Here is a 27,029-nt window from a genome sequence, read left to right on the forward strand (position 1 = left end):
CCATTTTGTTGCATTTTTTTTTTATTGAATGAAAGATTTCAACTCAAATATTTAGAACAACTTTGGTCAACATGTAAAACTGTTTGACAGAGGGGTGGGGGGGTAGAAAAGTCTTACTGACAAACTGTATCCCAAGGTATGAAGTGGCTGGAATAAGTTCAATCAGGCACTAAACCAATCCCAGTTTTATTTGAAAAAGAAAAAAACACTTTTCCTACCCGCTTTTAAGCTGCTTCTTCAGATTCATCTGCTGACCAATGTAGTTGTATTACATTACATAACAGCAAGCAAAAAAATCTTTATTCCTCTAAATAACGATTGCTTCATTTTTACATCACTAGCCTTTAAACATATTAACCCCAATTGTTTGTTTCGTTTCTTTTGGATGGCGATTAATGCATATCTGCTCAAATGCAGTCTTCAAATAAACAGTGACCCGACACATCTTAATGCGACTGATGCATTTCAAAGTAAACGCGAGGTTTCTAGGTGACCAGGATGGAAACAAAAAAGAAAAAAAAAAGGCTCTGTTTACAAAGAACTGAGAGAAACACAAGAATAAGAATGTACAGAGAACAATTTCTTTGAAATTATTTCAGATAGTCTGTGGCAGAGGACGAGCGGATTTAGATCTTTGCCTGTGAGCTCTGCGACTGTACAGTATGCTCCGCCCCCCCTCATTATTAGTGCCTGCGTGAAAAACACATGGCAAAAAAAAAAAGGTAGAACAAATAAAACAAAAACAAAAAAATCTATAACTGTTAACCCCCACCACAACTCAGGCTTATCCACCTGTTTTCCCGCAGCTTAAGCTTGAATTATTCCTAACAGGTACTAAGACCGAGCCAGGAGGGCCGCAACAACCCCAGAGATACAGGATATTCTTCAAAAACTGTAATTAACGACATGAAGGGATCCGAGCGCCCCAGGCAGCTCCTCTGTATGACGCGAATGCTGGTTTGTGAAATGACATTAAATCGGAGAGGAACGTTCCAGGTTGGGAATCACGCAGACGCAGAAACTGGGTGAGAGAGGCTGTAGACGCCCCCACTCCCCCTCCTCTTCCTGCTTTTCCACCTGTCCATTAGTTCTTGATCAGTCCTCCGTCTCCTTCGCTTACAAAGCGCTTCCGCCCTCTGGTGGACAAAGTCAAGTTAAAAAAAAAAACGTGTTACATGGACACAAATTTAGAGCAAAGGCATTTTGTGCATGATGATCTAGCTTGCATCATGAAGTGCTTTGCGAAGATTTGTGCGACTGTGGAAGATTTGCATTTGTGCTTCGTTTTTGTGCAGTTTCTGAATACCAGAAGCTGATATCTATGTGTAAAACTTGGCTGCATTTTACATTTACCTCTTGAGTTACAAAATGGAAATTTTGACCCCCTCTTGCCCAGTCAAACTGACCAGTCAGAAGAAAGGTTGTTCTATTGAGTTAATGTCATAAAATATAGATTACCACTATGAGTTCACCTGACAAGCCAACTTTATTAGCTATATGACTTTGCTGTTTTTACATTTATATTAAGATTACATTCAGAATAGGCATTAAATGGGAAATATTCCGTATAAGTCACCTTTGCTACTCCAACAACACTGAAGCAAACTAAGTATGGCTTACTTTTGAAAAATACTGTTCAATATCTGGCAAGCATGTTCACATTTCACATCACAACCATGTGACAGACCAACACAAAGACCTGCATAGTTCTGAAGTGGAAAGAAAATTACCTGATTCTCAAAATTGTATGTAAAAAATAAAAATCTGAAAAGTGTGGCATGCATTTGCATTCAGCCCCCTGGGAGTTAATACAATTAAAACTGCAAGCCTTTCGGGGTATGCTTCCACCAACTTTGCACACAAAGGTTTGGATGGATCTCAAGCTCAGTCAGATTGAATCGAGTGTCTGAAGTAGGGCTGCACAATATATCGCAAATTTGTCATTATTACAATATCATGCAGTATCAATATTTTAAAGAACTACGTTGACTCCAATACCATTAAAATGATATGCCATGCGTTCAGTCAAGATATTGAAATGTTTTGATAAAATTACTAAGAAGTTACAACCAAGTTGTTATTTTTGCTATAAACATCAGATGTAGCCTCTTAAAGCACCACTAGAAAACACATGTTCAACCCACAGTTGAACCAATTATTTTTCTAATGGTAATTATAACGGTTATCAAGCAGATAATTACAAATTTATGCAAGCAGTATTTCATGGTTTTCTAAAATAATACTAGGTGTAACCAAAAGAACTCTGAGGTGATCTGACCAATTAGATAAATGATGCATATTTAAAACAACTCCCATGATGCTGTGCAAATAGGCCGTAGAACATCTATTTAAAACAAACTGTGTGTAATTGTTATCCTTAACCAATACATTGAACAGAATACTAACAAAATTATCTTCGGCCAGACAGCAGCTTTGTTTAATTAATGTTTCTTTGTTTTCCCCTAACATCAAGAATTGGTGTTCTGGAATAACTATAATAAAAAGCTGTGAATGGGTGATTTATAAGGATCTAACCTGAAAGGACAAGCGTCCCGCAGCTGTTTGGTGATGACAGCCTCCTGGTAGCAGAGATCCACGAAGGCCTCCATGATGGGGTGGGCGTGAGGCACATCCAGGCAGATTTCGTGCAGCTCGTCGTACACGCGCTGGAAACCCTGAACGCAGGACGACCATTGTGAGCGGCTGTTTGTGAATGTGGCCGTCTGGCAAGCTAGTAAAATTGAGCTCGCCTTACCCTGTTCATCTGGTCCACAGTGATGAGGCCCATTTTCCAGAAGGACTGCAGCAGTTTCATCATCATTTGACTGGCGGTGTCCCCGTTTGACTCCAGCACCATCACTATAGCCTGACATGAACAACAGAGCACAGCATGAAGAACAAACATGAAACATAAAAAGGGCAGAAGTAACGGGGGCTTTGCACCACATGGCGGCAGTGTTCCCCACCTCCAATACATAAAATATGAGTAAATTAATGTCCTCGCCTTGCATTAGGGCTGAAACAATCCCAATAATCGTGATTAATCCATAATGGAAATAATTGTCAACTAGTTTAGTAATCGAGTAATAGTTAACTGGAGTATACGCACTTTAAAACATGCCAATCCACTCAGTTCAGTTCCTTTATTGTCCCCCGTAGGAGAAATTTGTCTTGCTGCTAGGCAGTCAGTGCAGCAATTAAGCCAAAACTGTTAATATTTACATGTTGCATTAAAGATGAAAACCCTTTTTAGTAAATATGTTCTATCCAGACCTCAAATGCCATAATTGTAGCTTCTGACTGGCTCAAATTCTGTAAAAAAATAAAATAAAAAAAATAAAAAAATATTGGATTATCAATTAAAAAACAAAAGCCAACAGATTAATTGATTCGAATAATATATGTCAGCTGCATCCCTACTTTGCACTTACTTGTTCAGATTTTACTGCTACAATTACTATTTAAAAGAGCACAACCCTAATGACTCAAATGCAGCAGTAGAGCTCCTCTGGTCTGTAGAATCCAATGGAAATCAAAGGACAGTTGTATAACATTCAAACTTTAACATTTGTTGTAAAACTGAAACTATAAACTATATGGATATAAAATGTATCCACAGCCCTGTTAAAAACGGCTCCAGAATGGTCCGTAACCTGTACAAGGCAACTGGGAAACAAACCAAAGTCTCTTTAGTCTCCCTCTGAACTAATGTTTTGTGGAAACTCCTTTAGGTTTTATCGCAGCACTCTGCCTTTTTGGGAAGGAGCCTATTTGAGTATAGCTCAGCTCGACTTAGCAATAGTTGCCCACTATTCTCTGAAAAAAAGACAAAAATGCTTAAAATTGGTCAGATCGTGAGCACGTCTTTACACGGCCCACAGATTTTTTTCTGTCGGATTCAGGTCTAGGCTCTGGCTACGCCAAAAAAAAGAAGAAGAAAACGGATCTTCTGCCAATGAAGCTTTTCTCTTGTTGATCTGGATTTTTTTTTTTAGATTTATGCTTTGCACTGCTGTTGTGTTCACAGATGAATCTTTATAGTCGGATTTCTAGGTGAAGAGTTTACAAGTTTCTGGAAAACATGTCTTTACAAAATTTTGCTAGGTTCGAATGTTCCAACGTTGGATTTTCAGTAATTTTTGTAAAGCATCTACGGTACATTTTTTGTACAAAGAGTTCAATAACATAAAGACAATAAATTATTAACTCAGTCCTTACTGAGAAAATCACCAACAATACTACCATGTTACCTTTCCTGCTTAGTTACTTTATTTCAGAGTTTTTCACTGGATTGCAGTGGAAACGTGGGAAGAAAGAGGGAGGTGGATTGAATAAAAACTAAAAAGCGATAAAGACAACACATACATGGGACTAAAGAACATGCATACTTCTCTATATTGAAGCAGTAATCTTAATCTTAATTTAATCCTTGAACAAATGCTTTCTAGGTGTGTTCCTAAAATTTGCTACATAAAACAAATGTATATATGACATATGAACTTATGTTGGAGTAAATGGTTGAAAGGGAAGGGCCATTTCATCAATTAGAAATTAAATTTGATCCCAATCCTATTTTAAGTATTTTGTTTAATGCAATATAGATCTATGCGTCTGTCCTTGACTAGGACCTGCACAGATATGGTGCTGACACATAACATCACTGCACATGAGTCATCTTATACATCTTCCTACGTCCAGTATTTATTGGCACCTCTGGTAAATATGGAATAAATTTATCTTTAATTGCTGCAGCAAAATATCACACAATTTTTTTTTTTAGACATGTACAATCTTTATTTTTATTGCATGTGGAGGTAAAATCCCACATTAAGAATAAAAAAAAGATATATATTACTAATGCCACAATAATTGGCACATCTAAAAATGCAACCAAGGTCTTTTTTATTTATATATATTTTTTTAAATTGATCAAAGTCTCTATGAACTATTATTTATAAATTCATAACTTCCCGTTTCCCTGTATAAATATGGCAAAGAGGCCTGATTACATGAGCCGAACTTTAAAATGGGAAATTACAGGAAAACATGCCATTGAAATAAGGCTGATGTGTGCTTCTCTTAAGTTGGGCAACAAGACAAACGTTACTCACCCGAACTTTCCTACAATCAATAAATTAAACGTTTAAACAGCTGGAATTGTGGCAAACAAGAGGCTGAGCGAGCACCCGAGTTTATTCTGGCACCGTGCGCATTGGTCGTTATGGGATGTAAAAGAAAAACTAAATGCATGAACACAAGGAAAATCACCCAATGCCCACTGTGAGGTACAGTGGAACATGCAGTGGAAATATCTCTAAGCTGCCATCAAGAACTCTTTAAAATACAAGGAGGTTTTTTTTCACTACATTTTTTTTTTTTACCTGTCAGAAAACTGAAAATCGGCCATTACTGGTTCTTTAAAAAGAATAATGATCCAAAGCTAATAGTCAAAACAATACATAAATAACTCTCCGTGGCTGTCCCAGACCTCAGGCCAGAATCCAAGAGAAAATCTGTTTGGGACAATTTATTTCACCACAATAAACAGTAAGGAGATCAAATTCAAACATCTCCAAAAAGATCTGTCAGAGTCCTGCCACATTTTTACTGCGAGAATATTCTACTGTTATAGAAATAGTAGATTTAATTTAAAACATGTCATAAAACCTTAAAATAAATGTGGAGGGGGCTGTCTTTGCTAATTTACTACTTAATGCACGGTCAAAGTTTGGTAGACAGTGCTCACGCCGTGTTAGTTTAGTCATCAGCTTACAGAAATCAGTGCGTTTTTAGTCGAGCTCTTTAACACAAACAGATCGTCTGCTAAATGCCTGTTGCCAGCTTTAGTTAGAAGCGCCACCCCAAAAAGAATCTAAATCCAGAAATGAATGTGTGAACTGTGAGTCAGTGTGTGAGAGAGACACATAAAGACTTGATTTACACATGCAGGCCATTCTGAATTCATGTGGGCTCAGTTCCTAGATCACATTCACTGTAATAGAGAGAAAGTAACTGCCAAACATACAATGTCCTTAGAAAAGAAAAATACAACAGGCCAAAAAGCAGATATTTATGTTTACAGCTCTTTCTTCAGTTTACTTGACAAGACACTAGCAAGGGGGAAAAAAACACTTTTTTATAGATTTTGATTCGCAGCATGAATCGTGTTATGATAAAAGGGCGAGGAAAGAACTTGCACAGAAACAGAGGTGAGACTGACTGGATACCTCGTAGACCAGCTCATGGTGGAAGTGAGGGACTTCCAGGTCCCGCAGACAGCGCTCCGCCTCGGACACGTCTCCGGATATCAGGTACTCCTTGAGGAGAAGGTTCATCTGCAGCAAAGACAAACGAGGCCCAGAGTCAAAGTGTGTGACATCCAGCCGGAGGCTTGAACCAGAAAACCTTTGCAGGAAGGAACCAGAAGTCTCACACTGCAGCCGGAGCTGAACAAGATTTAAGTTCCACTGACTTCCGTTTTTTTTTTTTTTTTTTTTGAAAGGAACAAGGAAACGCATGCGTCAATAACACACAATAACAATGAAGTTATTTCACTGGCTGTTTATTTAAGAAATCACAGCAATGTGCGGCAGTGTTTGCTGACTGACAACGCCACGGAGTCTCCATGGCGACCGTTTTATCTGAACTATTCCTTTTTAGGGTGATTCAATGTATAACATGAGTGTTTTTTTTTTTCCCTTGGTCTGGCCTCTGAGACCATGCTGATGGCAAACTTGCTTTACTGAGAAGGGTGACGCCGTGTTCCTGCATCTTCCACTTTATGGCGGCGGTTGAGCTTTGAACATGCTAACCAATGTCCTTTAATCAGAGGTAACAGTGAGACAGACGGTTGAAACTTCATAAAGATTCATCCCGAACACACGTCAAAGCTGCTTCTGGGACGGCCCCGACTGCAGCCCAGCTGAAAATCTTTACAATGAGCCTAAAAGTCGGCTCCATACTAGGATACCAACCATTTTCAACGAACTACTCCACTTCTGATAAGAGCAGTGGTAAAATATTCAACTAAAATTTCTGTCCAACTTGCTCAAGCCCATTTAATATTAGAGTTATAATAGTGGGTAATATATATTTGACCCCATATGTCTAATTCTGACCCAGTGTAAATTAAAGAAACCCCACAATAATTGTGCACCTGTGGAACCAATTCTTTTTTTTTTTTTAAATATTAAATATCTTTGTTGTGCCATCATTTGTCTTGGGGAGAAAGAATGATTGAAACGCATCAGTAAAAGCACGCGTCACCTCCCAGCAACACCCTCAGTAAATAATTTTCGCTGCATTGACAAGAAAAGCTTTACTTAAATCATTTATGTGCAGGAATCAATCGGCCTCTGCATGGAAAACTGAAAATACTCTCTCTGCAAGATGCTTTGAACCATCTGAGCTAGAACAGTGCTTCTGAGTCATCGAGTTGGAAATCTGTGCATGTCTGAGTCTCAACAAAAGAAAAAAAGTCATCTAAATGGGGAAAAAAAATGGGAAAAAATTATTTCTAGGCTCCTATGAACTGTAACTGAGCCCAATCATACTGAGATTTTACACATTAGCAGCTCACGTCCAAGGCAATCCTTTATCGTGCATGCTATTATTGACTGTTGTCCGGTTGCAGATGACACCAGACGTGGGACTCATTCATGGAAATGATGAATGAATGCTCAGACAGGAAGTTGAATAGCGAGTTTAAACGCATTTTGTAGAGTACATCAGCCACTGGCACTGGAAGGCAACTAGTTTAAACATGCAGTTTTAGTTAACAGTAATCTTAGATAAACAAGATCGGATTCCATTGCTTTTTGAGGAAACGACATTTATTTCAACTGGCTGAGAGAGAGCTGGAAGGGTTGGAAAAAAAAAAAATGTCTGAAACTCCTGAGAGTGAGAGGCGTTGGTGGAAAACCAAAACCAGACAGGACAGTCTAAAGGTCTGATGTTCACACAATACCCTGAGAGAGGGCACCCTGACCCGATTATTTTTCTCATTTCTGCACACGAGCTTTCACAAATGTTGCGTAACAATGTGACAAGCCATCACTTGAAAGGTCCGCTTCAAAACGCCTGTAATGGTGGAGCGTAATCCAAACAAAGCTGCGGCGCACAACCAGAAGGTGCGCGCCGGCCTCTCCTGTGTGCTCGCTTTCAACGTGCACACTTCTGGTATGCAGCTCTGCTGACACAGCAAAGCGCTGGCCGGTGGATCCCTACCCAGCATGCATTTCTGCCTCCTGTTGATGTTACGTAACAACAACAAAGATCCCGAGGCGGTCAATACAAACACTTTGAGTTCAGGCGTTTGAAGCTGCCTAATATGTCACCAAATCACATTGGACAGTATTAGATTTAATTAAAAGTGTAATTTTCTCAATGCTTGATCTGAGCTCACCTTTTTGACGAGATGTTTGACGGGTCTCAGACCGCCACCTACACCCCACACGTTATCTAGACCAATCATGCCCTTCTTCATGGCCAGCAGCACTGCAGCGCGGTCCAAAGCCACTCTGGACAAAACAAAAAGGAAACAAATTCACAGGCCGCTCTATAATGCTTTTTTTTTTTTTTTCAATTGTTTTAATTTGGCTGGATAATATGGTCGACATAACTTGTGTCGGCTTACCTTGCGTGCTCACAGTCCACTTTCCCTTTGTAAGTATCCAGGAAGTTCATGGGAAGGACGTGGTCAGCTATGCCTCGGGCGATAAACTGGCCTAACATCTGAGGGAAACGAGAGGAAACGTCTTTAAAGTGTGTGAGGGTTGGGCACAGTCACTTTGAACTGGACCTATATCCTTTAACCAAGATCCCTTCACATATTTCCGTGTTCAAGTTCCACACGTTTCCAGACTCAAAAGTCAAACGTTCGGGGTCCAGACTGAAAATTTCAGAAACAAATTTATGGTAGAAGCTGTGGAGCGTGTGAGACTGATAAAACTTCTAGGTAAATTAGATAGGGAACAAATAAAAATATGTTTATATTATTTTTTTCTATACTTATCCAGAACTGGGAAACACTTGAATCAAATTTCTGACCTTTCCAAACTTTTTAAAGCACAATATAAAAATCCATCCTTTCTTAAAACATCAAGTTGCAATTAGTTGCTTCTACGATCAAAACTAATTGGTGCAGTTATTAGCAAAGATGGGCAGAATATCCAGAGAGTCTCTAGTAAAATTAGTTTCACTTTAATTTACTCAAGAACAACAAATAATTAGAAAAAATATTACTTAAGTAAAAACACAAAAGTATTTGGTGCAAAGACTACTCAAATTTTTTTTTATCTAATCAGAGCCAACAATATAAGATAATGGACATATTCTGGTATTCTCAAATACCATAGAATTTAGCAAAACAAATTATAATGTCACAAAACAGTAAATTAAGGAAAAAGAAACTAATTTTCTAATTGCACTTATTTACAACATGAGGCGTTTCACACCAATACCTGCAGGTAAGTTGTGTTTTTGAACAGTGCAAAATACGGCCAGCGATGAGATATAGATACTGTGCATTCACTTGCCCTCCAAATGGCAAAGGAGGCTCAGCAAAAAGAAAATGTGTCTAATTTATGATAACATATAACTAATTTGTATTCTCCTAAAAAAAAATTAAGATGCAACTTTTGTTTTCTCTGATTAAATGTCAGAACCTTAACAGTACTGCAGAAATTAACTGATTGGCTTTAACTAAATTCCATCTTTTTTTTATATAGTCTTCCTGCTGATTTAGTTTTTAACATACAAACTAATTTATTTAAACAAATTAATAATTTCAATTCAACAAATTAAAATGTTAAATAAGTGTCATTAAGGTTTTGAAGGGTTACATTTTTAGAAAATCTCAAGCCTTCAGTAATTCTACCTGCAGGTCACATGTAAACACCGGCCTACAGATCGATGCTGTGTGATATGCTGTGTGTTTCAGATCCTTGGTGTAACATGATGCTGATGTCTGTACGTATGAGGCGTGTTTCTGATCAGTCAGGGCTTTTTTTTTTTTTTTAAACGGTGCTGGGTGATCACGGTTTAACATTTGGAAAAAAATGGTACTAAACAGATTTATACAGTGCAAACTATCCACCGAGGAACCCAGCAGACTAGGAACAGCCAAGCTATAACACAGAGTGGGGGGAGAAAAAAAAAAAAAAAAAACAGATGCAAATGTTCTGTGCTCATGTTTAATCTTTTAAGTGTCTTAAGCCCTGCTTTGCCTCTCCTCCCTTCTAAGCAAACAACACCAAGAACCGACCCAGAGCTCATGGCTGCTGCCTTTTTTCTACTTCAGCGTACGTGAGCGCGTCCGCTCTACCTGAGGGGCCTCTGGCGTGTCCAAGATGAGGTCCGGCAGCTCTTTCAGCATCTTATCGAACGCGTGGGCCATGTCGCCCTGCGTGAGCATCTTCCCCGACAGGTCGGACAGCAGGCGGGACGTCAGCTCCCTGTGGCTGGCCTTGCCTTCCAGGGACAGGGACACGGCCACCGAGGTAAACTCATACTTGTGTTGGCCCAGGTTGAGCTCCTTCAGCAACACCTGGAAGCGGCACAGCAGTGAACATGAGTCAGGATCTGTGCCACGTACTTACACACACAAATAAGACTGTAAAAGAGCACCATTTAGGCTCCATTACCGTCTCTTAACATCTATACTCTCTAAACCCCCTCAGTTCTGCATGATTGTTGTAAGTATGCAAAAAAACGCAGGAGAAACCTTCAGCTTAAATCCTTTACCTCAACCTCTTTTGTGTCTCCGTGTTCGAAGTACTCCAGGACGATTGGGTTGACCATTTTTTCTAGTTCCTTCTCTTCTACCTCCGGCACAACTGTTTCATAAACAGTGTCACCCTGTGGGAAAACACGCACAGACACACAATGAGTCACAAACGTCCCCAAAACACACAAACACGGTCCGAGTGGTTTGAAGGTTCAAACCCCATCGAACCCTTTCGCGTTTTGTCACAATGTAATCCCAAACTTTTATTCATTTCAACAACTTTTCGTGTGAACGACCAACGCAAGATGGCACGCAACGTAATTATGAATGGCTTACAAATAAAAGGAAAATGACTGAAGTTTAACTTTATGGCCTCCGTGGAAGAGAACGTGTGTAGAGAACAACTGGCACTAACACTGCAGATCACCCAGAATAAAATACCCCGCAGTCAGACTCCAGCTCTCCTAGCAGAGACAGAGAAGCTCGGTCGGGGCTGATGGGACGATGACGATTGGACGCTGGGGTGGAGGTTTACCTAGCAGCGGGACAACCACCCTAAACACACAGCCAGGCGATATGATGGGCTGGTTTAAATCCCAGCACAAAATTTTCAGAATGGTCTAGTCAAAGTCCAGATCTAAATCGCACAGAGAATCTGTGGCAAGATGTGAAAACTGCTGTCCAATCCAATCTGACTGAGCTTAAGCCGTTTTGTTTAGCTAAGTGAGCTAAATACAGAACAATCCTGAAAGAAACGTTGCTAGAGGATGCCTAAAACAAGACTTCCCCTTCTAGCAGGATGACCCTAAACATACGACCAGAGCTAAAACCAATCAGAAGTTGGGGCAAGACTTAAAAATTGACATTAACAGACTCTCTCCATGCAATCTGACTGAGCTTGCCCAAAGACGAATAGGACAGAGTTTTAGTTTGAACATGTCCAAAGTTGGTAGAGACAGTTTTATTTGTAAGCTTTAGTTTTGGTGAAAGGTGGCTCTAGAAAGTAGTCTGGGGTGGAAGTTGGGTGAATTAGGAATGCTTAGCACACTTAAGCTTTTTATGACAATACAAATAAAGTAAAAAATACAAAGTTTGGGTTGTAAACATGACAAAATACGCAAAAGTCCAAGGTGTGTAACATCTTTAGGAAGGCTCCATATTTATCATTTCCTCTTATTTTAAACCTGTTATAACCCCCCCCCCCCCCCCCACGCTGACATTTTCCCAGGCACATGATGACCCTGTACCGTTCAGAAACCCTTGATCTACTCAGCAGTCTGACTCAAAGGGCACACCGGCTCGCTCGCGTCCCCGTTTATTTCCCTGTGCCACTCCGTCCCCGCTCCGTTTCAACACTCGACATATTTGTACTGACTCTGTGCACCAGTCAAGGCCGAATCACACCCGCTTCTCTGATCCATTCCCAAAAACCCTTATCAGGCTTCTTCTTCTTTTTTTTTTTTCTCTCTCTCTCTCTCTCTCTCTCTCTCTCTCTCTCTCTCTCTCTCTCTCAAACAGACAGAAGCTCAATTCCCACCCGGGAACGGCGAGGATACAAACACGGCAACCCACTCCGGCAACACATCCCGCATTCACGCGATAAACGGGGTTAAAGATTGAAAACAGCGTTGATTGTGATGGGACGGGGCCATCTGGATTAAACAATCGAGCGAGTCGGCGTGTCGTTAATGAGCTTTGGCCAAATCACATGCAGCGCAGCGACTCGTCTCAGCCAAAATAGGCACACACAGAAGCTGTACTTTCACTTGTTGAAGAGATATTAAGGACATCTTTTTTATTTTATTTTACTCCCCTAACAATGTCCTTGCCTTATAAGAAAAAATTTGTATAATTCAATATGTATTTAAATCTTTTAATTAACAGCTGACCTGAGTGTGTGAGGATGTATCACAGTGGCCTGAATCAGGCTTCTGTTGGACAAACACTTAGAAAACACACTGAATTTATTTACTCTGAGTCGATTATTATTCTAATGAGAAATCTGTTGGATTTAATTCTGTTTTTATTATGACTAACCATCATGTTTTCTGAGGAAAAACTCTCACAGACACACTCACAAAGCTTACTGCATGCGCTGAAGTTTGTGTCTACTCTTGGGGAAATGGTTCTTTTGTTTGTTTTTAAGTCTTTGAATGGTCTAAGCCCTTATTTATCGGAGTTGTTGCACCTTTACATGCCATCGCGTGCTCTTAGCTCTTCTCACCAGATGCTTTTAGCAGTTCCAAATACTCTTTATTAACGCCGAGGAATGAGCCGCCGCTGACGGTCAGACAGGCCCCATCTCTTTCTGTTTTTAAAACTCGCTTAAAAACACATTTTTGCTCTTTGGCTTTCAACCCACAGTGAGTTAATATCTGTGTCTTAATATTGCACTCTTACCTTGTACTTGTGATTTTTATTTTTTTATTTCTGTTTTCGCATATTTGTTTTACTGTTTTATTGTTGTTCTTCGGTTTATGTTTGAACAGCACTTCGGTTGCTATGTTGTATTTTAAGCGCTTTAGGAATAAATATGTTATGGTATGATGCAGTTTGCCCACATTTAAAGGAGGCTTTATACATGGATTTAGAAGAAAAATAGCCAACATTTATGTGTAATCATGGAAATTAAAGACCGTTTTTTGTAAAATGAAGAGGTCTCAGTAATAAACAGATCTCGCTAAAAGCTGCCGGTAGTTTGGATGAAAAAAAGGGAAAAGAAAACAGCAACTCTGCTGGATATAAACTGAGCAGGCAGGGATGTGGCAAAGGAAATGTTTCTGTTCTTTATGTCAGTATCAGATAAAAAGGTTCCCCAGTTCTGATCGGGGTCCTCCTCAGAACAATAAAGCTTTTGAGCACATTCTGAGTCCAACGATGCTTCAGCACATTTATTATCACAAACTTATGCTGCTCATCTGAATTTAATGTCTTTCAATGGCACCGCAGAAGTTAAAACCCCCTTCTAATGAAATAAACCAAGTGATTCTGAGAAGATAAAGAAAATCCTGGAACATGAAAACGTTCTTATAGACGATGCCTCACAGACGGCTCTACAGATGCCGACTCACCTGAGCAGCTTCGTCATAGTTGGGGTCCCGTACGTCCGGCTCTTCCGCTTCGTAGACCATCCCCGGAGCCCCCCACACTCCTTTCCCGCCTGCCCCGCCTGAACACAACAGGACAGGAAGACAAACGGACACTTCAGGAAGCTCTCAGACATGACTTGTTTGCTCCGGTCATTTACTCAATCGGTGGAAGGAAGCCATCATACTTCCAGTCGAACTAGGCCGCACTTTTTGGAGCGTGGACCAGAAAACATCTTCAGACCCACCGTCCCACCTACCTTTCTTTGGCAGGCCTCTGCCTTTCCCCGTCCTCGACTTGCGGTCGTTGTTGTGGACTTTGCCCTTCGCGGCGTGGGGGTCGCCTCCCGGCGTCTCGCCCGACTCGGAGACGGAGTCGCTTGTGGAGTTGCGGGACGAGGAGCGGCGCAGGCGGCGCTTGGCCTTGGCTTTGAGGCGGGCCTCGTGGAGTGCTTTCTCCTGGGGCGTCCAGTTGCCGTTGACCTCCACCTCGTCCAGGCCGTCGTCGTCGTCGCTGTAGGGACAGCTGGCCTCGGGCTGGTGATCCACGGTTACCGCCCCTGTGGTCAGAAGCCAGGAATGTTGAAGATTAGATTAAGAAGCAGAGCGTCACAGACGGGACCAGAATGCTGTGGCAGATTTCCAATCGATGGTTTTGATAACCGCAGAAACTGATTTTAGCCACTTCCGATTTGTTATTACCAGAATAAAATGACATTTAGGTTATTGTTTTCTAGCATAGATGGCCATTAATGAAATTAGCAGCAGAGGTGACGTGGTCCTGTGTGAGAGCGGTCCCTAGATAACAGTATATGACTTCAAATTACACTGTTTAGTGTTTGGCTAGCTTTATTAACCATGAACGGCAGCCTCTGTGAGCATTTCCTCGAGAATGTAAATCCTTTTCTGAACTTTGATATTTCCATAAGGCTGTAAACTTTTCCAAATCCAGCATATTCAAACGGGACACAACAGAGGAACCACTGTACTCTGGTCAGCCTTCCTGGTATCTGTTAAAAGCTTTGCTGTCGCTCGACATGTTGCTGAAAACACAGAGTCTCCCCCCAATCTCTGCCCCCAGATTTCACACTGCAAAAATGGAACTAAAAATTAGTAATATTTTCTTAAAATGAGTGTATCTGTCCTTGATTTGAGCAGGTTAATAAGATGATCTGCCAATGGAATAAGATTTTGCACTTAAAATAGGAACAATTTATCTCCATCTTATTTCAAGTGCAGGATGTCTAATTATCTTATTTTAGGGGTCAAAATACTCATTCCATTGGCAGATAATATTTATTACTACTCAAATCTAGGACAAAAAACACAAATTTTAAGAACATTTGACTTATTTTTAGATACGTTTTTGCAGTGCATTAAAAATACCTCACCGGTACCGAAAATAGGATGAGTTTGGAGTGCTCTTCAGTTAGCAGCAACGTAGACGGTAAAATGTGCTGTGGGAGTGACCTGGCAGCGCTCACACTGCAAGCCTAAAGTTTGGAGGAAACTTCGCATTTCACTTCACTATTCCAGCCTTAAAAGCAATGGAAGTTTCTTTTTTAACACTCTGGGATGTATTTTCTGCATGATTAGACTTTGCTCCTTGATATACACCAGTTGCCTCATTTTGATTTTGTTACCCAGCCATAGCAGAATAAATGTTAATAAAATGAAAACAAGAGCTTGGTTTTAGGATTTATAAGATTAGCAAGAGTCACAACTTTAGTGCAAAGGTTGCAAAACAAATCCTGTTTTTCCATGACAGAGAAATGCCCTACCTTTACAAAGCAAAGTCTAAGCAAAAAAGAAAAAAAAAACTAAATATCTCGTTATTTTAGCAAAAAAAATTATTTTGATAATTGACTCTTTATAAAGCAAATCAAACTACCATTTTCTTCCCCCAATAAATTTAATATAGCTTCCAAACTCTTGGCTTGCAATGTAAGCATGATGGATTTACAGATCACCAAACAATGGGACTTTTAAGTGTCTGGTCACATGTCAGGCCTGAATAGGCTGTGAAAAAAAACAAAAAAAGGAAAAAATCAAAATATTTGGCAGCCAATTTTTCTAAGCACTCCTAACAGTGAACTACATTTTTCAATATCTTCTACAATTCCAACCCTATTTTGATTTGCAAAGAGACTGAGTTTTGTGCTGTAGGCTATATAAAACTCAATTTTAAGACTACATAAAGAGTAATTTTGTATTGCCTTCACTGCTTCCTCCCCTCCAGCATTTGGCTCATCCCAGCTGCTGGTCTGGCCTTCCCAAGCCCTGCATTCTTTCAGCCACCGCTACCGTTGACCTTTGTGTAGAGCTGCGCATGCAAAAGGGTTTGGTGTGGCGCTGAGTGCAAAACAGACGCTGCATCGCGACCGGAGAATAAAACCAAAGACTGACGGCGCCATTTCCTTAGCCACAAAACCTTAATCTATACGATCAGATTTATAATGTTATCGCACAATGCTTTTCACTTGTGCTACAAGCAGTGAGAGTTTGTTTTGGTTTTGTCATGCGTGATATGCTAACGTAAGCTGGTTCTGATAGGAAATGCTCTTATGTGGTTTTAGGTATGCTTGCATGCTGAAACTATGATCACTTCTAGAAAGTAGCTCACCAAGTTAGCCTAAACCTGGAGCAGAATCAAAACTGACATACAGACCAGATAAAACATTTAGTAAATGCTAAAACACGACAACAAGTAGTCGAGAAAACCCGTGCTTACATTCCTATATCTACAGACATGTCTCAGGTCAGGTTAATAAACTACTACTCCTTTGTGGGTGAAAACCTATATTTAGTTATCAGGTTAGAGTGTAGAGAAGCAGAGGGGGCAGCGCAGCTGCAGCGCAGCTGCAGCGCAGGGAGGGAGGGAGTAAAGTGAGCACATGCTGGAGAAATGCTGACACCAGTTGTTTTTTTTTTTTTAACAGTGGACCTGACGCCATATGCCATGGGTGGTGCTAGTTTGATCACATGACGTGGAAAGCAGCGATGAGGCAAATAAGGAACGGGGACGCCCGAGGGTGTCATTTAATCCCAAATCCCTTAAATGGCAGATTGGAAAGCCTGTATAAAAGCACACCGAGGTGAAGGAACAGCTTAAAGACCCTCAGTCCTCTGGCTGCTTCTCCCTTTGGCCTGTCATGCATTAGAACTGGCCAGTTTCAGGAACGTTTTAGGAAATAGTATTTGGTGGAATCTTGTGATAAATATATCACAAGAAAAACAACATCCTTCTTCTACTTCGTGGGAACCTGAATACTAGGAGGCACCATTAACTAAAGCATTCCTTGTAACTGCAACTTTTTTTTTTTTTGCCATTTTCATACGGTTCAGTCTGCATCAAGGCAATGCAAACAAAACATTTTCATCCAAGTGTGCCGCCCCAACACACGTAATAAAATGATATTAGACAGCGTCCAGACTCCTTAGGTAGCCCAGCATCTCAATCATAATAGGGGTGGTTTTAACAATCAGTGTTTCCAAACAAAAAAAGATAATTACATTTCCTGCAAACGTTTTCTTAGCCCCAAACTCTGTGTCTCTGGGGGAGCTGCAAAAACCCACAGCTCAGGTGGAACTATTTACCATGCACTCCACAAATCTGGGTTTAACAGAACTGTGGCAAGAAGAAAGCCACTGATGAAAGAGATCCATAAGAAGACTTTTTTTTTACAGTTCGAACGTACGTGAGGGACGGCGGACGTGTGGAAGAAGGTGTTCTGATCTGACAGGACCAAAACTTTACTTTGTGCTGCCTGTGGAAAACTCAATATGTGGAGATGCTTTTCTTCAGCGGGGACAGGGAAGCAGAAGTTGACGGTGAGATGGAAAAAGCTAAAAAGAGGAAAATACTGAAAGAAAGCCTATTGAAGGCTAAAAACAACTCTAAACATAGAGCTAGAGCTTCAACGGAGTGGTTTAGATTGAGGCATTGTTCATGTATTAGAACGGCCCAGTCAAAGTTAGGACCTAAATTAAACTGAGAATATGTTACAAGACTTGAAAGCTATTGATTCACCGATGCTCTTCATCCAATCTTACGGAGCTGCGGTAATTTTCAAAGCAATATGGGAATTAGGGCTGGATGATATAGAAAAAAAGCATATTGATAAAATAGAAATCATATTGATCGATATCGATAATTATCAACAAATTCATATTTCAAAACATATATTTTAAGTGCAGCCCTGGTCATTTTATGCTGTTGCTTAGCGACCTGTTTTTAGGTATAGAACACAAAGAAACACTGAATTCAAACTCAACCCTTTAATCAACCAACTTATTTACCAAAACTGCAAGTATTTAAAAAATAAAAATTAAACGCGTGCTCTTTGAACTCTCTGAAGGGGGCGGAGTGTTCCTGGGTCCGTTTCTGATTGGTTGGGAGGATGTAACGACTGTAATATTTACCTACATGATAGGCTAGAATGCAAAAGGAAGGAAAACTGCCCTATTGAACTTTTTATTGACCCTTTTTTTCTATCATCGATATACATCTATCCTTCGATATATATTGTTATTGAATTGTCGTCCAGCCCTACTGGGAACACATCTCATGTCTCCAGATTGGCAAACCTGGTACAGACTTGCTGCTGCAATAACAGAACAAAAGTCAACAAAAGGTGACTGTAAAAAGATTTGTATCTCGTTTCTTTTTGTTTTACTAAACATTTGAAGACCGTGCATTCGTTTCCTCTTTCACACACAGCTGTAAAGTACTATCTGCTGGCCTGTCAAGTTAAATCCCGGTAAAATAGTAGTTCTGATGTGACGACAGGTGAAAAAAAGTGTAAAGGGTGTGAATACTTTTGTAAAGCACCAACATGTGACTGAAGCTTCTGCAACAGGACCCCCCCATCAGAGAGGTTTCACTCTGAACAGAAAAATACATCATGCTCCAAGTAAACGCTGCAACTTCCTGCCATCAACCTGGGAATAAAATACTTTTATTATAATAATTGTTTATTACAAAAAAAAAAAAAAAGAAAACACCAAAGAAGGAAAAACAAAACAGAACGGCAGACTTCAGTCGAGTCAGCAATGTGCATATCTAAACCCGGACGCCTTCCTAACTCAACCTGCTCCAGTGCGAGCAAAGAGCCACACCCATTGCCTTCACAAATCTGTAAACAGGCGACCATGTGTCATCCCTTCCTTTGGCACCTCCTCCTTCCCCGATGTAGGCCACAGGCCCCAGCAAGATCGTAAATTAGGAACTAACTAATGGCTATGCGCCAAACCGTTTCTGCAGCCAACTGGAATGAAGCACCAACAAAAAAATTTTTTTTTAAATAGGAGGTTGAAGGAAAACTCAAAACGGCCCGTGGAAAACAAGCAGAACAACAGGCAGCCTGAAGGCGCTGAGGGCAACGGTGCTCTGCGATAACAGAGCTTGACCATAACTGCTGAGAGTTGCGCAACAAAGCGCCAGCGCTGCACGTCTCTGCAGCAAAAAGAGTCACACAACTGGCACGACGATCTTCCAGAAACACTCCCGCAGCGAACCGGTTTGCGCTCCGCACCGAGGACGCAGGGCAGGGAACGTATGCCTCTGCAATGCCTTGTGGGAAGACTTCCAGGCCTGCAGATCTGCTGAAGCGTCTGGATTAACGTTGGCATACATGCAAGTAGGAGTGTTTAGAAATGAGAACGGAGTCAGTGGGGCAGAAGTTTCACATGACTCGCATAGGGACAGCGCATGTGTAAGGCTCTAAATATACATACGGCTGGTTATAGATTTCCCCTGCCCTACCCATACATGCTGCATAACTGCCAGGACTAAAAGGTGGTTTTAGGTTTGGGTTGAAAGAAGAAGTTTACGCCTGTGCAGGTTAAATCCGAGTCGAAGACGTCTGCAAACAAGACCACAAGCAACTGGAGTCCAGAACCAAAGATTGTGGCAGATAAGGAGCATGAGCTCAATAAACAACATTAGGACAAGAACATATGGTCTTTTACCACATACTGACTTTAAACACGTATCTGAAGATGATTTCTGAAACACAATAAAGCACCTTTGTATTAGGCTTCTAATCTCAATGGCGAAAACTAATATGCCAATCACATTCGATTTCTTTTTGTAAGCAGAGGCGCATATTTTAACACGTGCAAAGTGACAAAACTAGTGCAAATTTTTTTATTTGACTACACTTTCGGAGTAATCTGTTCAAGAAGTGATAGGTCTTCAAAGGGAATTTAAAAATTACGGTGAATTCATTCATCCGATCTCCTCTGGGAGATTATTTTACAGAACAGGTGCCCCGACTAAAAAAAAAACAACAACAAAAAAAAAAAACTCCACCCCCTTTAGTCCTAAGAAGACATGGTTGTACGGTCAAAAAAATAAAAAACTGTAACCGAGAACCTTAGCAGGATGTTAGATGAGAGCGGGTCATAAAAAAAGTCATTACTACGCACACAGACTGGTGTTTATAGTAAGCCAAGGTAATACCCAATATAGCATACTGAAAACTGTTTAAAGCGTCGACTTCTAATCATTTTGTCTTTTGCTCGGACCAGTAAACCGATTTACAGCGACTCCTTTCTGTCTCACGCACAGTGTGACGTCGCCTCTGGTCCTCAAATACAAGGGAGTGAAAAAATACTACGCTTTATATACAAAAATGTAATTCTCCAAAATCTTTTTTTCCTCATTTAATTACCATTATGAATAAACAAATAAATAAAAAAAAAAAACAGAAAAAAGCTCAATAAAAAAAACATATGGTTGTACTACACCAATGTGCAAATCTGAAAACGTAGGCTAGGTGCACACAAATGTTCTCCAAAGAAATTGTATATATAGATTGTATATAGATTATAGATTTTTTTTTTGTAATAGCTAGTTGCACAGTGGAATGAACTATTACAATCAATTTAAGCTGCACAAAACCTCCACAAGATGATCTCCATTCAAGAGGCTGAAAACAACGGGAAAAAAACCTTCTGCAATGAGATAAAGGAGGCAGCCTGCCTGCATTATCTATACAGTCTGGGTGGCAGGGCGTGGATGTGTTTGGGGTTAAACGGTCATTTTGTCTAATGAAAGGAAGCCAGGATAGATGTTTTTCCCTAAATATGGGGTTTGTTAAAAAAAAAAAAAAAAAAGCCAAGACTTGTGTGCGAACAGCTAAAAAACCAGGGAAAAAAGACCACACAAGCTACCAGCAACTATGTCTTCTTTTAACGTCAAGAGGTGCAACGACGTTTCAGGACTTTTACCAAGCTAGCTTCTGGGGGGGAGACTATGTACAACAGCAGCAGAGCCACAGAAAAAACACGACGTTCATGCAAAAGTTCAGAAGAGAGCGGATGAACCTGTAGCTCGTCTGGCTTTCAGCTCCAATCTTTAGCCAGCAACTTCCCCAAAGCATAATCTGAGACGTGACGGTGGGTGGATGGGCTCGTCCTGCTTACGCGTGCGGGACTTAATGGAAGCAGACAGTGTGAGCAAACATTTCGTTAACGCATGAGCGGCCCGAGGGTTAACAGGGAGAGAGGAGGTTACCACCAAGATGCTCGCAGAATGAACTCAGCGGGCCACGAAGAGATCGGATTTGACATTTACAGCAACATTTTCTTCCATGATGCGGACGCGTTTATTCGAGGAGTTGCAGAAATTTTCCCAGAGATGGATTTTGGGGGGGTGGGTGGGGGGGAGGGGGGGTGCACTGCCCTTTAATCTGCCCCTATAGGACAAGTCCTGCTTTAACACTCACAGACACCATGACAAATATCATGACTAAACAACCAGCTGAAAAGCTTCCCAACATTAGAAGGAGCAGATTCAGACCGACACGCAGATCAAGGACTCCAACAGAAAGAGATAAGAAGTCTGAAACACATCTACGCTTAAAACTGAGTAAAACCATCTGCCAACGAAGGAATAAGAGTTTTCTTTCCAGACAGACTCATAGCATCAGGGTCTGCAGGAGGTGACGTCGCCGTCTTCTTCGTACGGACATGACGAGGAAAACGTCTAAAAGCCAGAAACCCCTGAGCATGAATAATACAGGACACACTAAATGAAAAGCGTTGTTTTCAACTGTTCGCCTTTTTTTTTAACCTTGTGTTTAAAACCGCTCTGCCGGTTCAATGCGTTCCTGTAGGGAGTCGGAGCAGGAAAATGATTTCTTAAAAAAAAAAAAAAAATGACCCGCAGCATTTGCTACTGCCGAGAACGAATACTATCTGATGAGCCTGATTTTACCAGTTGGCCACATCATGCCTGGCCCACGCAGATATATAAATATAAAATATAAATATATAAAATATATCATTCCCAGTAACATTAGTGGGAGGGGGGGCGGGGGGGAGATCAATCACATTGCTTTGCAGCCAGATTTTGTTTGGATAAGTGATCTGTGTTCTGCATACATCACTGCTTTTGTGTATTTTATCCCAAACTGCATACTCTACCACTGTGGTTCTACGTGATATAGCTATTAAGAGCAAATCTTTCACAGAAACCAACTAAACAGGGTAAAATTTAGCTTCTCCGTCTACAGCAGCATCCACCATGGGTCAGGTAAGAAAGAAACAAGTGTAATTTCACTTGAGATAAATCCACATTTACCTGCAACTCTTTAAAAAAAATAAATGTTTATTCCAAAACTCTCTGAACTCTTAAGATCTTGTGCACTGAAATGTCTGAAGTTGCGCTCAATGTTCTCCAGGGCATACCTCTCCGTATTAATGTTATTCCTCACAGAAAGGTTCGACGGACTATAGGTGTTAAGGCTTCAGGATGTGGATTCAGTTACACTTACCTTGTAATTGCGGCACAATCAAGTAGATCGCGTTTTACGTTAGTCGCTGCGTCTTTTGCTCAGGCTTATCGTTCAGTTTAGACTCTCATTCAGGCCGACGTGTAATCACACTTTTTTTTGGCGTCAACACAACACAATGGCTGTGAATGGCTGTCATAGGTGCAAGGAACGGGTGGAAGAAAGGCAACATTTGCTACCTCGCTCACTTCATATTAACAGTAAGCACTAAATGTGTTAAAATAAAAAAACACTGAGTCAGAACAGGCGTCTTCAGGGTCTGATTAGTTTGACCCAGTGTGAGCTTGACGTCCGCTCTGACCCATATTGTACGGAGGAGCAGCCTCAATGTTCACTGCAAAAAGGGAACTAAAAGTAAGTAACATTTTCTTGAAATTACTATATTTTTCCTTGACTTGGGCAACTAAAAAAAAGACTATTTGTCAATGGAATTAGTATTTCTACCCCTAAAATAAGATAATTAGATATCCCGCATTTGAAATAAGATGATGGAGTTGATTTGTTCTTATTTTAAGTGCAAAAATCTTATTCCATTGGCAAATAGTCTTATTTAGCTGCTCAAATCAAGGGACAAAAAAAACACTCATTTCAAGAATATCTGACTTACTTTTAGTTCCCTTTTTGCAGTGTTTGACAGTACGTCGACAACAGAGAGAGCTTCATCGACCGGGTCTGGCTGAAGAGACCATTGAGGTTCGGACATCATCCTCAGGTCACACCCAACAGGGTAGTCCTATAGTTCTGGGACGGACGGCTGGATATGCGTCTCACAAAAGTGTTCACACTGCTGGGGGTTTATGTGATTCACCAACACGAAGCAGTGCAGAGTGGAGCAGCGAGAGGAAAATGATGTGACTCTCAATGTATTTTTTTTTTAGTAATTAAAATCTGCAGAGAGCGGCGTACATTTGCTTTAGCCCCTTTTATTCTGAAGCTCTTCCACCAGTGATCTAATCCTATTCATCCAATGTATTTATTTAAGATGACTTGTGTGTCAGCTTTAAAGTCAACATTTACAGGGTGGATTTTTCACAAGGACCACTTGGACGAAATAACGTGACCCCAGTCTTTTTGTCATTAAAGCTTAAACAAAATTCAGGGCCATCAAAGTATTTATTTTATTTAGGTATCCCAACAGAGAGGGGGAGGGGGTCATATGTAGATTTCACAATCAGCAGCGTAATAAAATGAAAATCCAAATGTGGAAAATGCAGGAGACGCAGAGAGAAAGGAGAGGGTCCTAGTATAGAGCCCTGAGGCACCACACAGCCAAAAACCACAGTAGACGACGACACCAACTCCTTTATGCAGACACGAAATGTTCTGTCTGTCAAGTAAGACCAAACCCACGCCAAGGATGCACTTGAAACACCAACACATTGCCCTAGGTGAGAAGTTAAAATACCACAATCAACTGTCAAACGCAGCTATGGAGGCTAAACGCACAAGGAGATCTTAAATACCAGCACTAAGCTAGAATTATTTAACTAAAAACTCTTAAAAAGAGCAGATTATGTCCTGTGAAGCCTTTTAAAACCAGCCTGAAAAACCCCAGGAATACAATTTCACTTAAAAAAAAAAAAGAAAGAAAAGAATATGTGTAAAAATTCTCCAGTATTTTTGAAAGGAAGTTGAGTTTGGAGATTGGACTAAAATTTTAGACAATCCATGAATCAAGACCTGTTTTTTTGTTTGTTTTTTAATCAAAGGCTTCACAACAGCATGCTTTAAAGCACCAAGGTCCACACTTTGCTGTTCCCGGCTGCCAGGACAGAGGGCCCTGTGGTAATAAAAACCTTTCTAAAAGGGTGAGGGGGAATAGGATCACTGGGGGAACCAGAAGGTTTCATCTAATCAATAAGATCCTCCAGAACCGAGAGAGGCACCAGCTGGTCAAAAGCAGGCTGGAACGGAGGCGTCGCATGAAGGAGGTGAAATGAGTGACCTTCAAGCTGACAAACAGTGGCCCCCCATAAACACGCCGACCATCTTTCAACACGTCAAAGAAGACCTGGAGATGTTGATCTCCTGCCAGTCCGTCTGGCAGAACGGGCAGCGCTGAGCCGACCGTCTGGGGACGCCTGCGTTTTAAGGGAGCCACAGTGTTGCAGGACAAGATCCAGACTGACAAAAGGACATCAGGTCCTTAGTTTCAGAACACGTGATGTGAACGTTAAGGTTATCGTTAAAAACAGACGAGAACCGAGCAGCAGCGAGACGGCTCAACGAGCAGACGCTGGATCCAAAAGGGGAACAGAGAGCTTGAATAAAATACGTGATCAGAGAACACGGTATCGTAAAAAAAAAAAAAAAAATATGACCACGGAACACCCGATTAGTAAACATGGTCCGCCTGTGGCATTTAGTTTTCCACATGTGGCGTTTTGCAGGTCAAAATCTTTTGTTTTGTCCTCATCAAACCAGAGCACAGGCTACCACATGTTCTGCGTGTCCCGTATAGGACTTGTGACATACAAAAAAAAAAAAAAAAACAGGAACTACTCAAGTCTTTAGCAATGGCTTTGTCTTCTTCTGCGACTGATGGCCGCCGTGTCAACAGATTCTTCCACCTGAGCTGTGGATCTTTGCAGCTCCTCCAGAATCACCACGGGCTGCTTCTCTGATAGTTGCTCTCCTTGCCCGGCCTTCGCCCTGCCCCCTGAAGGCAATTGGTTGAACTGGATCGTGTGTAGGGGGTATCAGAGCAAAAAGAGACTGAATGTAAAGGCATGCCGCACTTTTCAGCCTTTTATGTGTGATAGTTTGAAACCCGTGGATCGTGTTGGGAGAGCTATACGTTTGCGTGGCACTGTATAGGTTTCGTTACGCAACACTTAAATACACAGCCTCGCGGGTTACGTAAACCTTCTCCTGGTGCCTCTTGTTGTGGGATAACCGCGCTGACGTCATTTCTTGGCACGAAGCGCAAGCATGGACCCACCGTGCGCGAGGAGCTCCGCTATGAACAAGGAGGAATTCATCAAAACTGTATTATTGCTGTGCAGGAATTTATGAAGATACAACGAACCCGCCCATTTAATTGGCCATTTTATTATTTCGAATAAAATATATTTTAGTGCCTTTTTCATTTAGTCACAAAAAAACGTTATGCATGAAAACAATATAAATCTGCAGCGCGTCCCCGTGGAAGCAATAGGAGTCCAAGGGGACAGGTAAACGGTCCCCGTGCGCGCCGTGATTATTCCTGCCAAAAAAAAAAAAAAAAAAAAAAAAAAAAAAAAAACAGATAAATAAAAACTACGTCGGGGAGTTCGGGACAGGTTATGTGGGCTCCTTCTGCGTGGAAACGCGATTACACGTCAAAATGGAAACGCATAGGAAATCGCTGAGCAGTCTTCAGCGCAAAGCGGAAGTGGCCTCGTCCAATCAAAGGCCGCGAGAGGGTTAAACGCGAGACGGGTCAAACGGCACGCTTACAACAAAATAAACTCAAGTAGCGCATCGAGGGGGAGCACACCTGCCCCCCCAAAGTGCTGCGAGTGGCACACGTCCACGGTGCGTGGAGAGCGCGTTTTCCAACAAGGGCACATGGTAGCTGGAGCGTGGCTGGCGCTGCAGCCCATCCCATGCACGGGCACAATGCATGGTGGAAAACACGTCTGCAGGCCGCGTCTCAGCAGTTTTAAACCACCGTGATTATTATTTTTCCCACACCCTCCCCCTCTTTTATTCTCAACCCCACGCATAATCCGCCACCAAACGCGGGTCCGAGCACACACGTACTCACCGTCGGCTTGCGTTGCGGAGGACCACGCATCCACTTGGGTCGCCATGGCGCTCTTGCAAGTGCTCGGTTAAAAAAAACCGACCTCACAGTCAGTCACGGTGCTGGGCTGCGATCAGCGGCAGGAGGATCCCCCCCACTCCTCGACGGATACCGCACGCCTGCTCTGGTTTACTGAAGAGTTGTCCGAACAGATTGGGTTTGCGTGGAGAAAAGCTGCGATTGGTTTAACCGTCTTTTATCTTTTTCTCCAGCGGTGCACCGTCCCCGATAAAGATGGGGAGCTGAAGGGGGGGTACAAAAAATGATGGCAGAGAGTTTAGAAATGCTACAGCGAAGTGTCAGCGGCTGCGACGGGGAAGTATGGCGAGCTAACTGGTCGGATTGGGTTTCAGCAAACGGCCTGCAAGATAAACAAAGTCTGTTTTTAACTTTGCAGGAGCGTTCAGCAGAGCAGTCACGTGGAAAAATACGCGGACGGGGAGTGGTCAGTGTAGGGGGTGGGTGCTGGTCCGGCTCGACCAATCACAGAGCAGCAGCTGCGTCAGGGAAAAACAGACGTTAAAGTCCTTTAGACATATTATGTGTAATAATTAAAAGTTGTCTTAATGGCTGGGGCCGCACCTTTTCCAGCTACTCGCAGCACATTTAATCTCGTCCTTTAGTGATTAAAT

General features: G+C 41.5%; 1 protein-coding gene across 1 annotated transcript; it reads right to left on the minus strand.

The window, feature by feature from the left end:
* On the minus strand, positions 1-26,805 carry pdcd4a (programmed cell death 4a). Its single transcript, XM_012882199.3, has 11 exons — positions 26,359-26,805; positions 14,073-14,372; positions 13,798-13,895; positions 10,744-10,857; positions 10,325-10,546; positions 8,636-8,733; positions 8,405-8,519; positions 6,228-6,335; positions 2,756-2,866; positions 2,536-2,675; positions 1-1,136 (listed from the first exon to the last, which is right to left on the minus strand). The coding sequence occupies exons 1-11, from the start codon at positions 26,402-26,404 to the stop codon at positions 1,085-1,087; spliced, it is 1,404 nt and encodes a 467-aa protein (XP_012737653.2). The 5' UTR covers positions 26,405-26,805; the 3' UTR covers positions 1-1,084.
* Between the last annotated feature and the right edge of the window lie 224 nt (positions 26,806-27,029).

This window comes from Fundulus heteroclitus, chromosome 5 (assembly GCF_011125445.2).
Source record: "Fundulus heteroclitus isolate FHET01 chromosome 5, MU-UCD_Fhet_4.1, whole genome shotgun sequence".
In the NCBI taxonomy this organism is placed as follows: Eukaryota; Metazoa; Chordata; class Actinopteri; order Cyprinodontiformes; family Fundulidae; genus Fundulus; species Fundulus heteroclitus.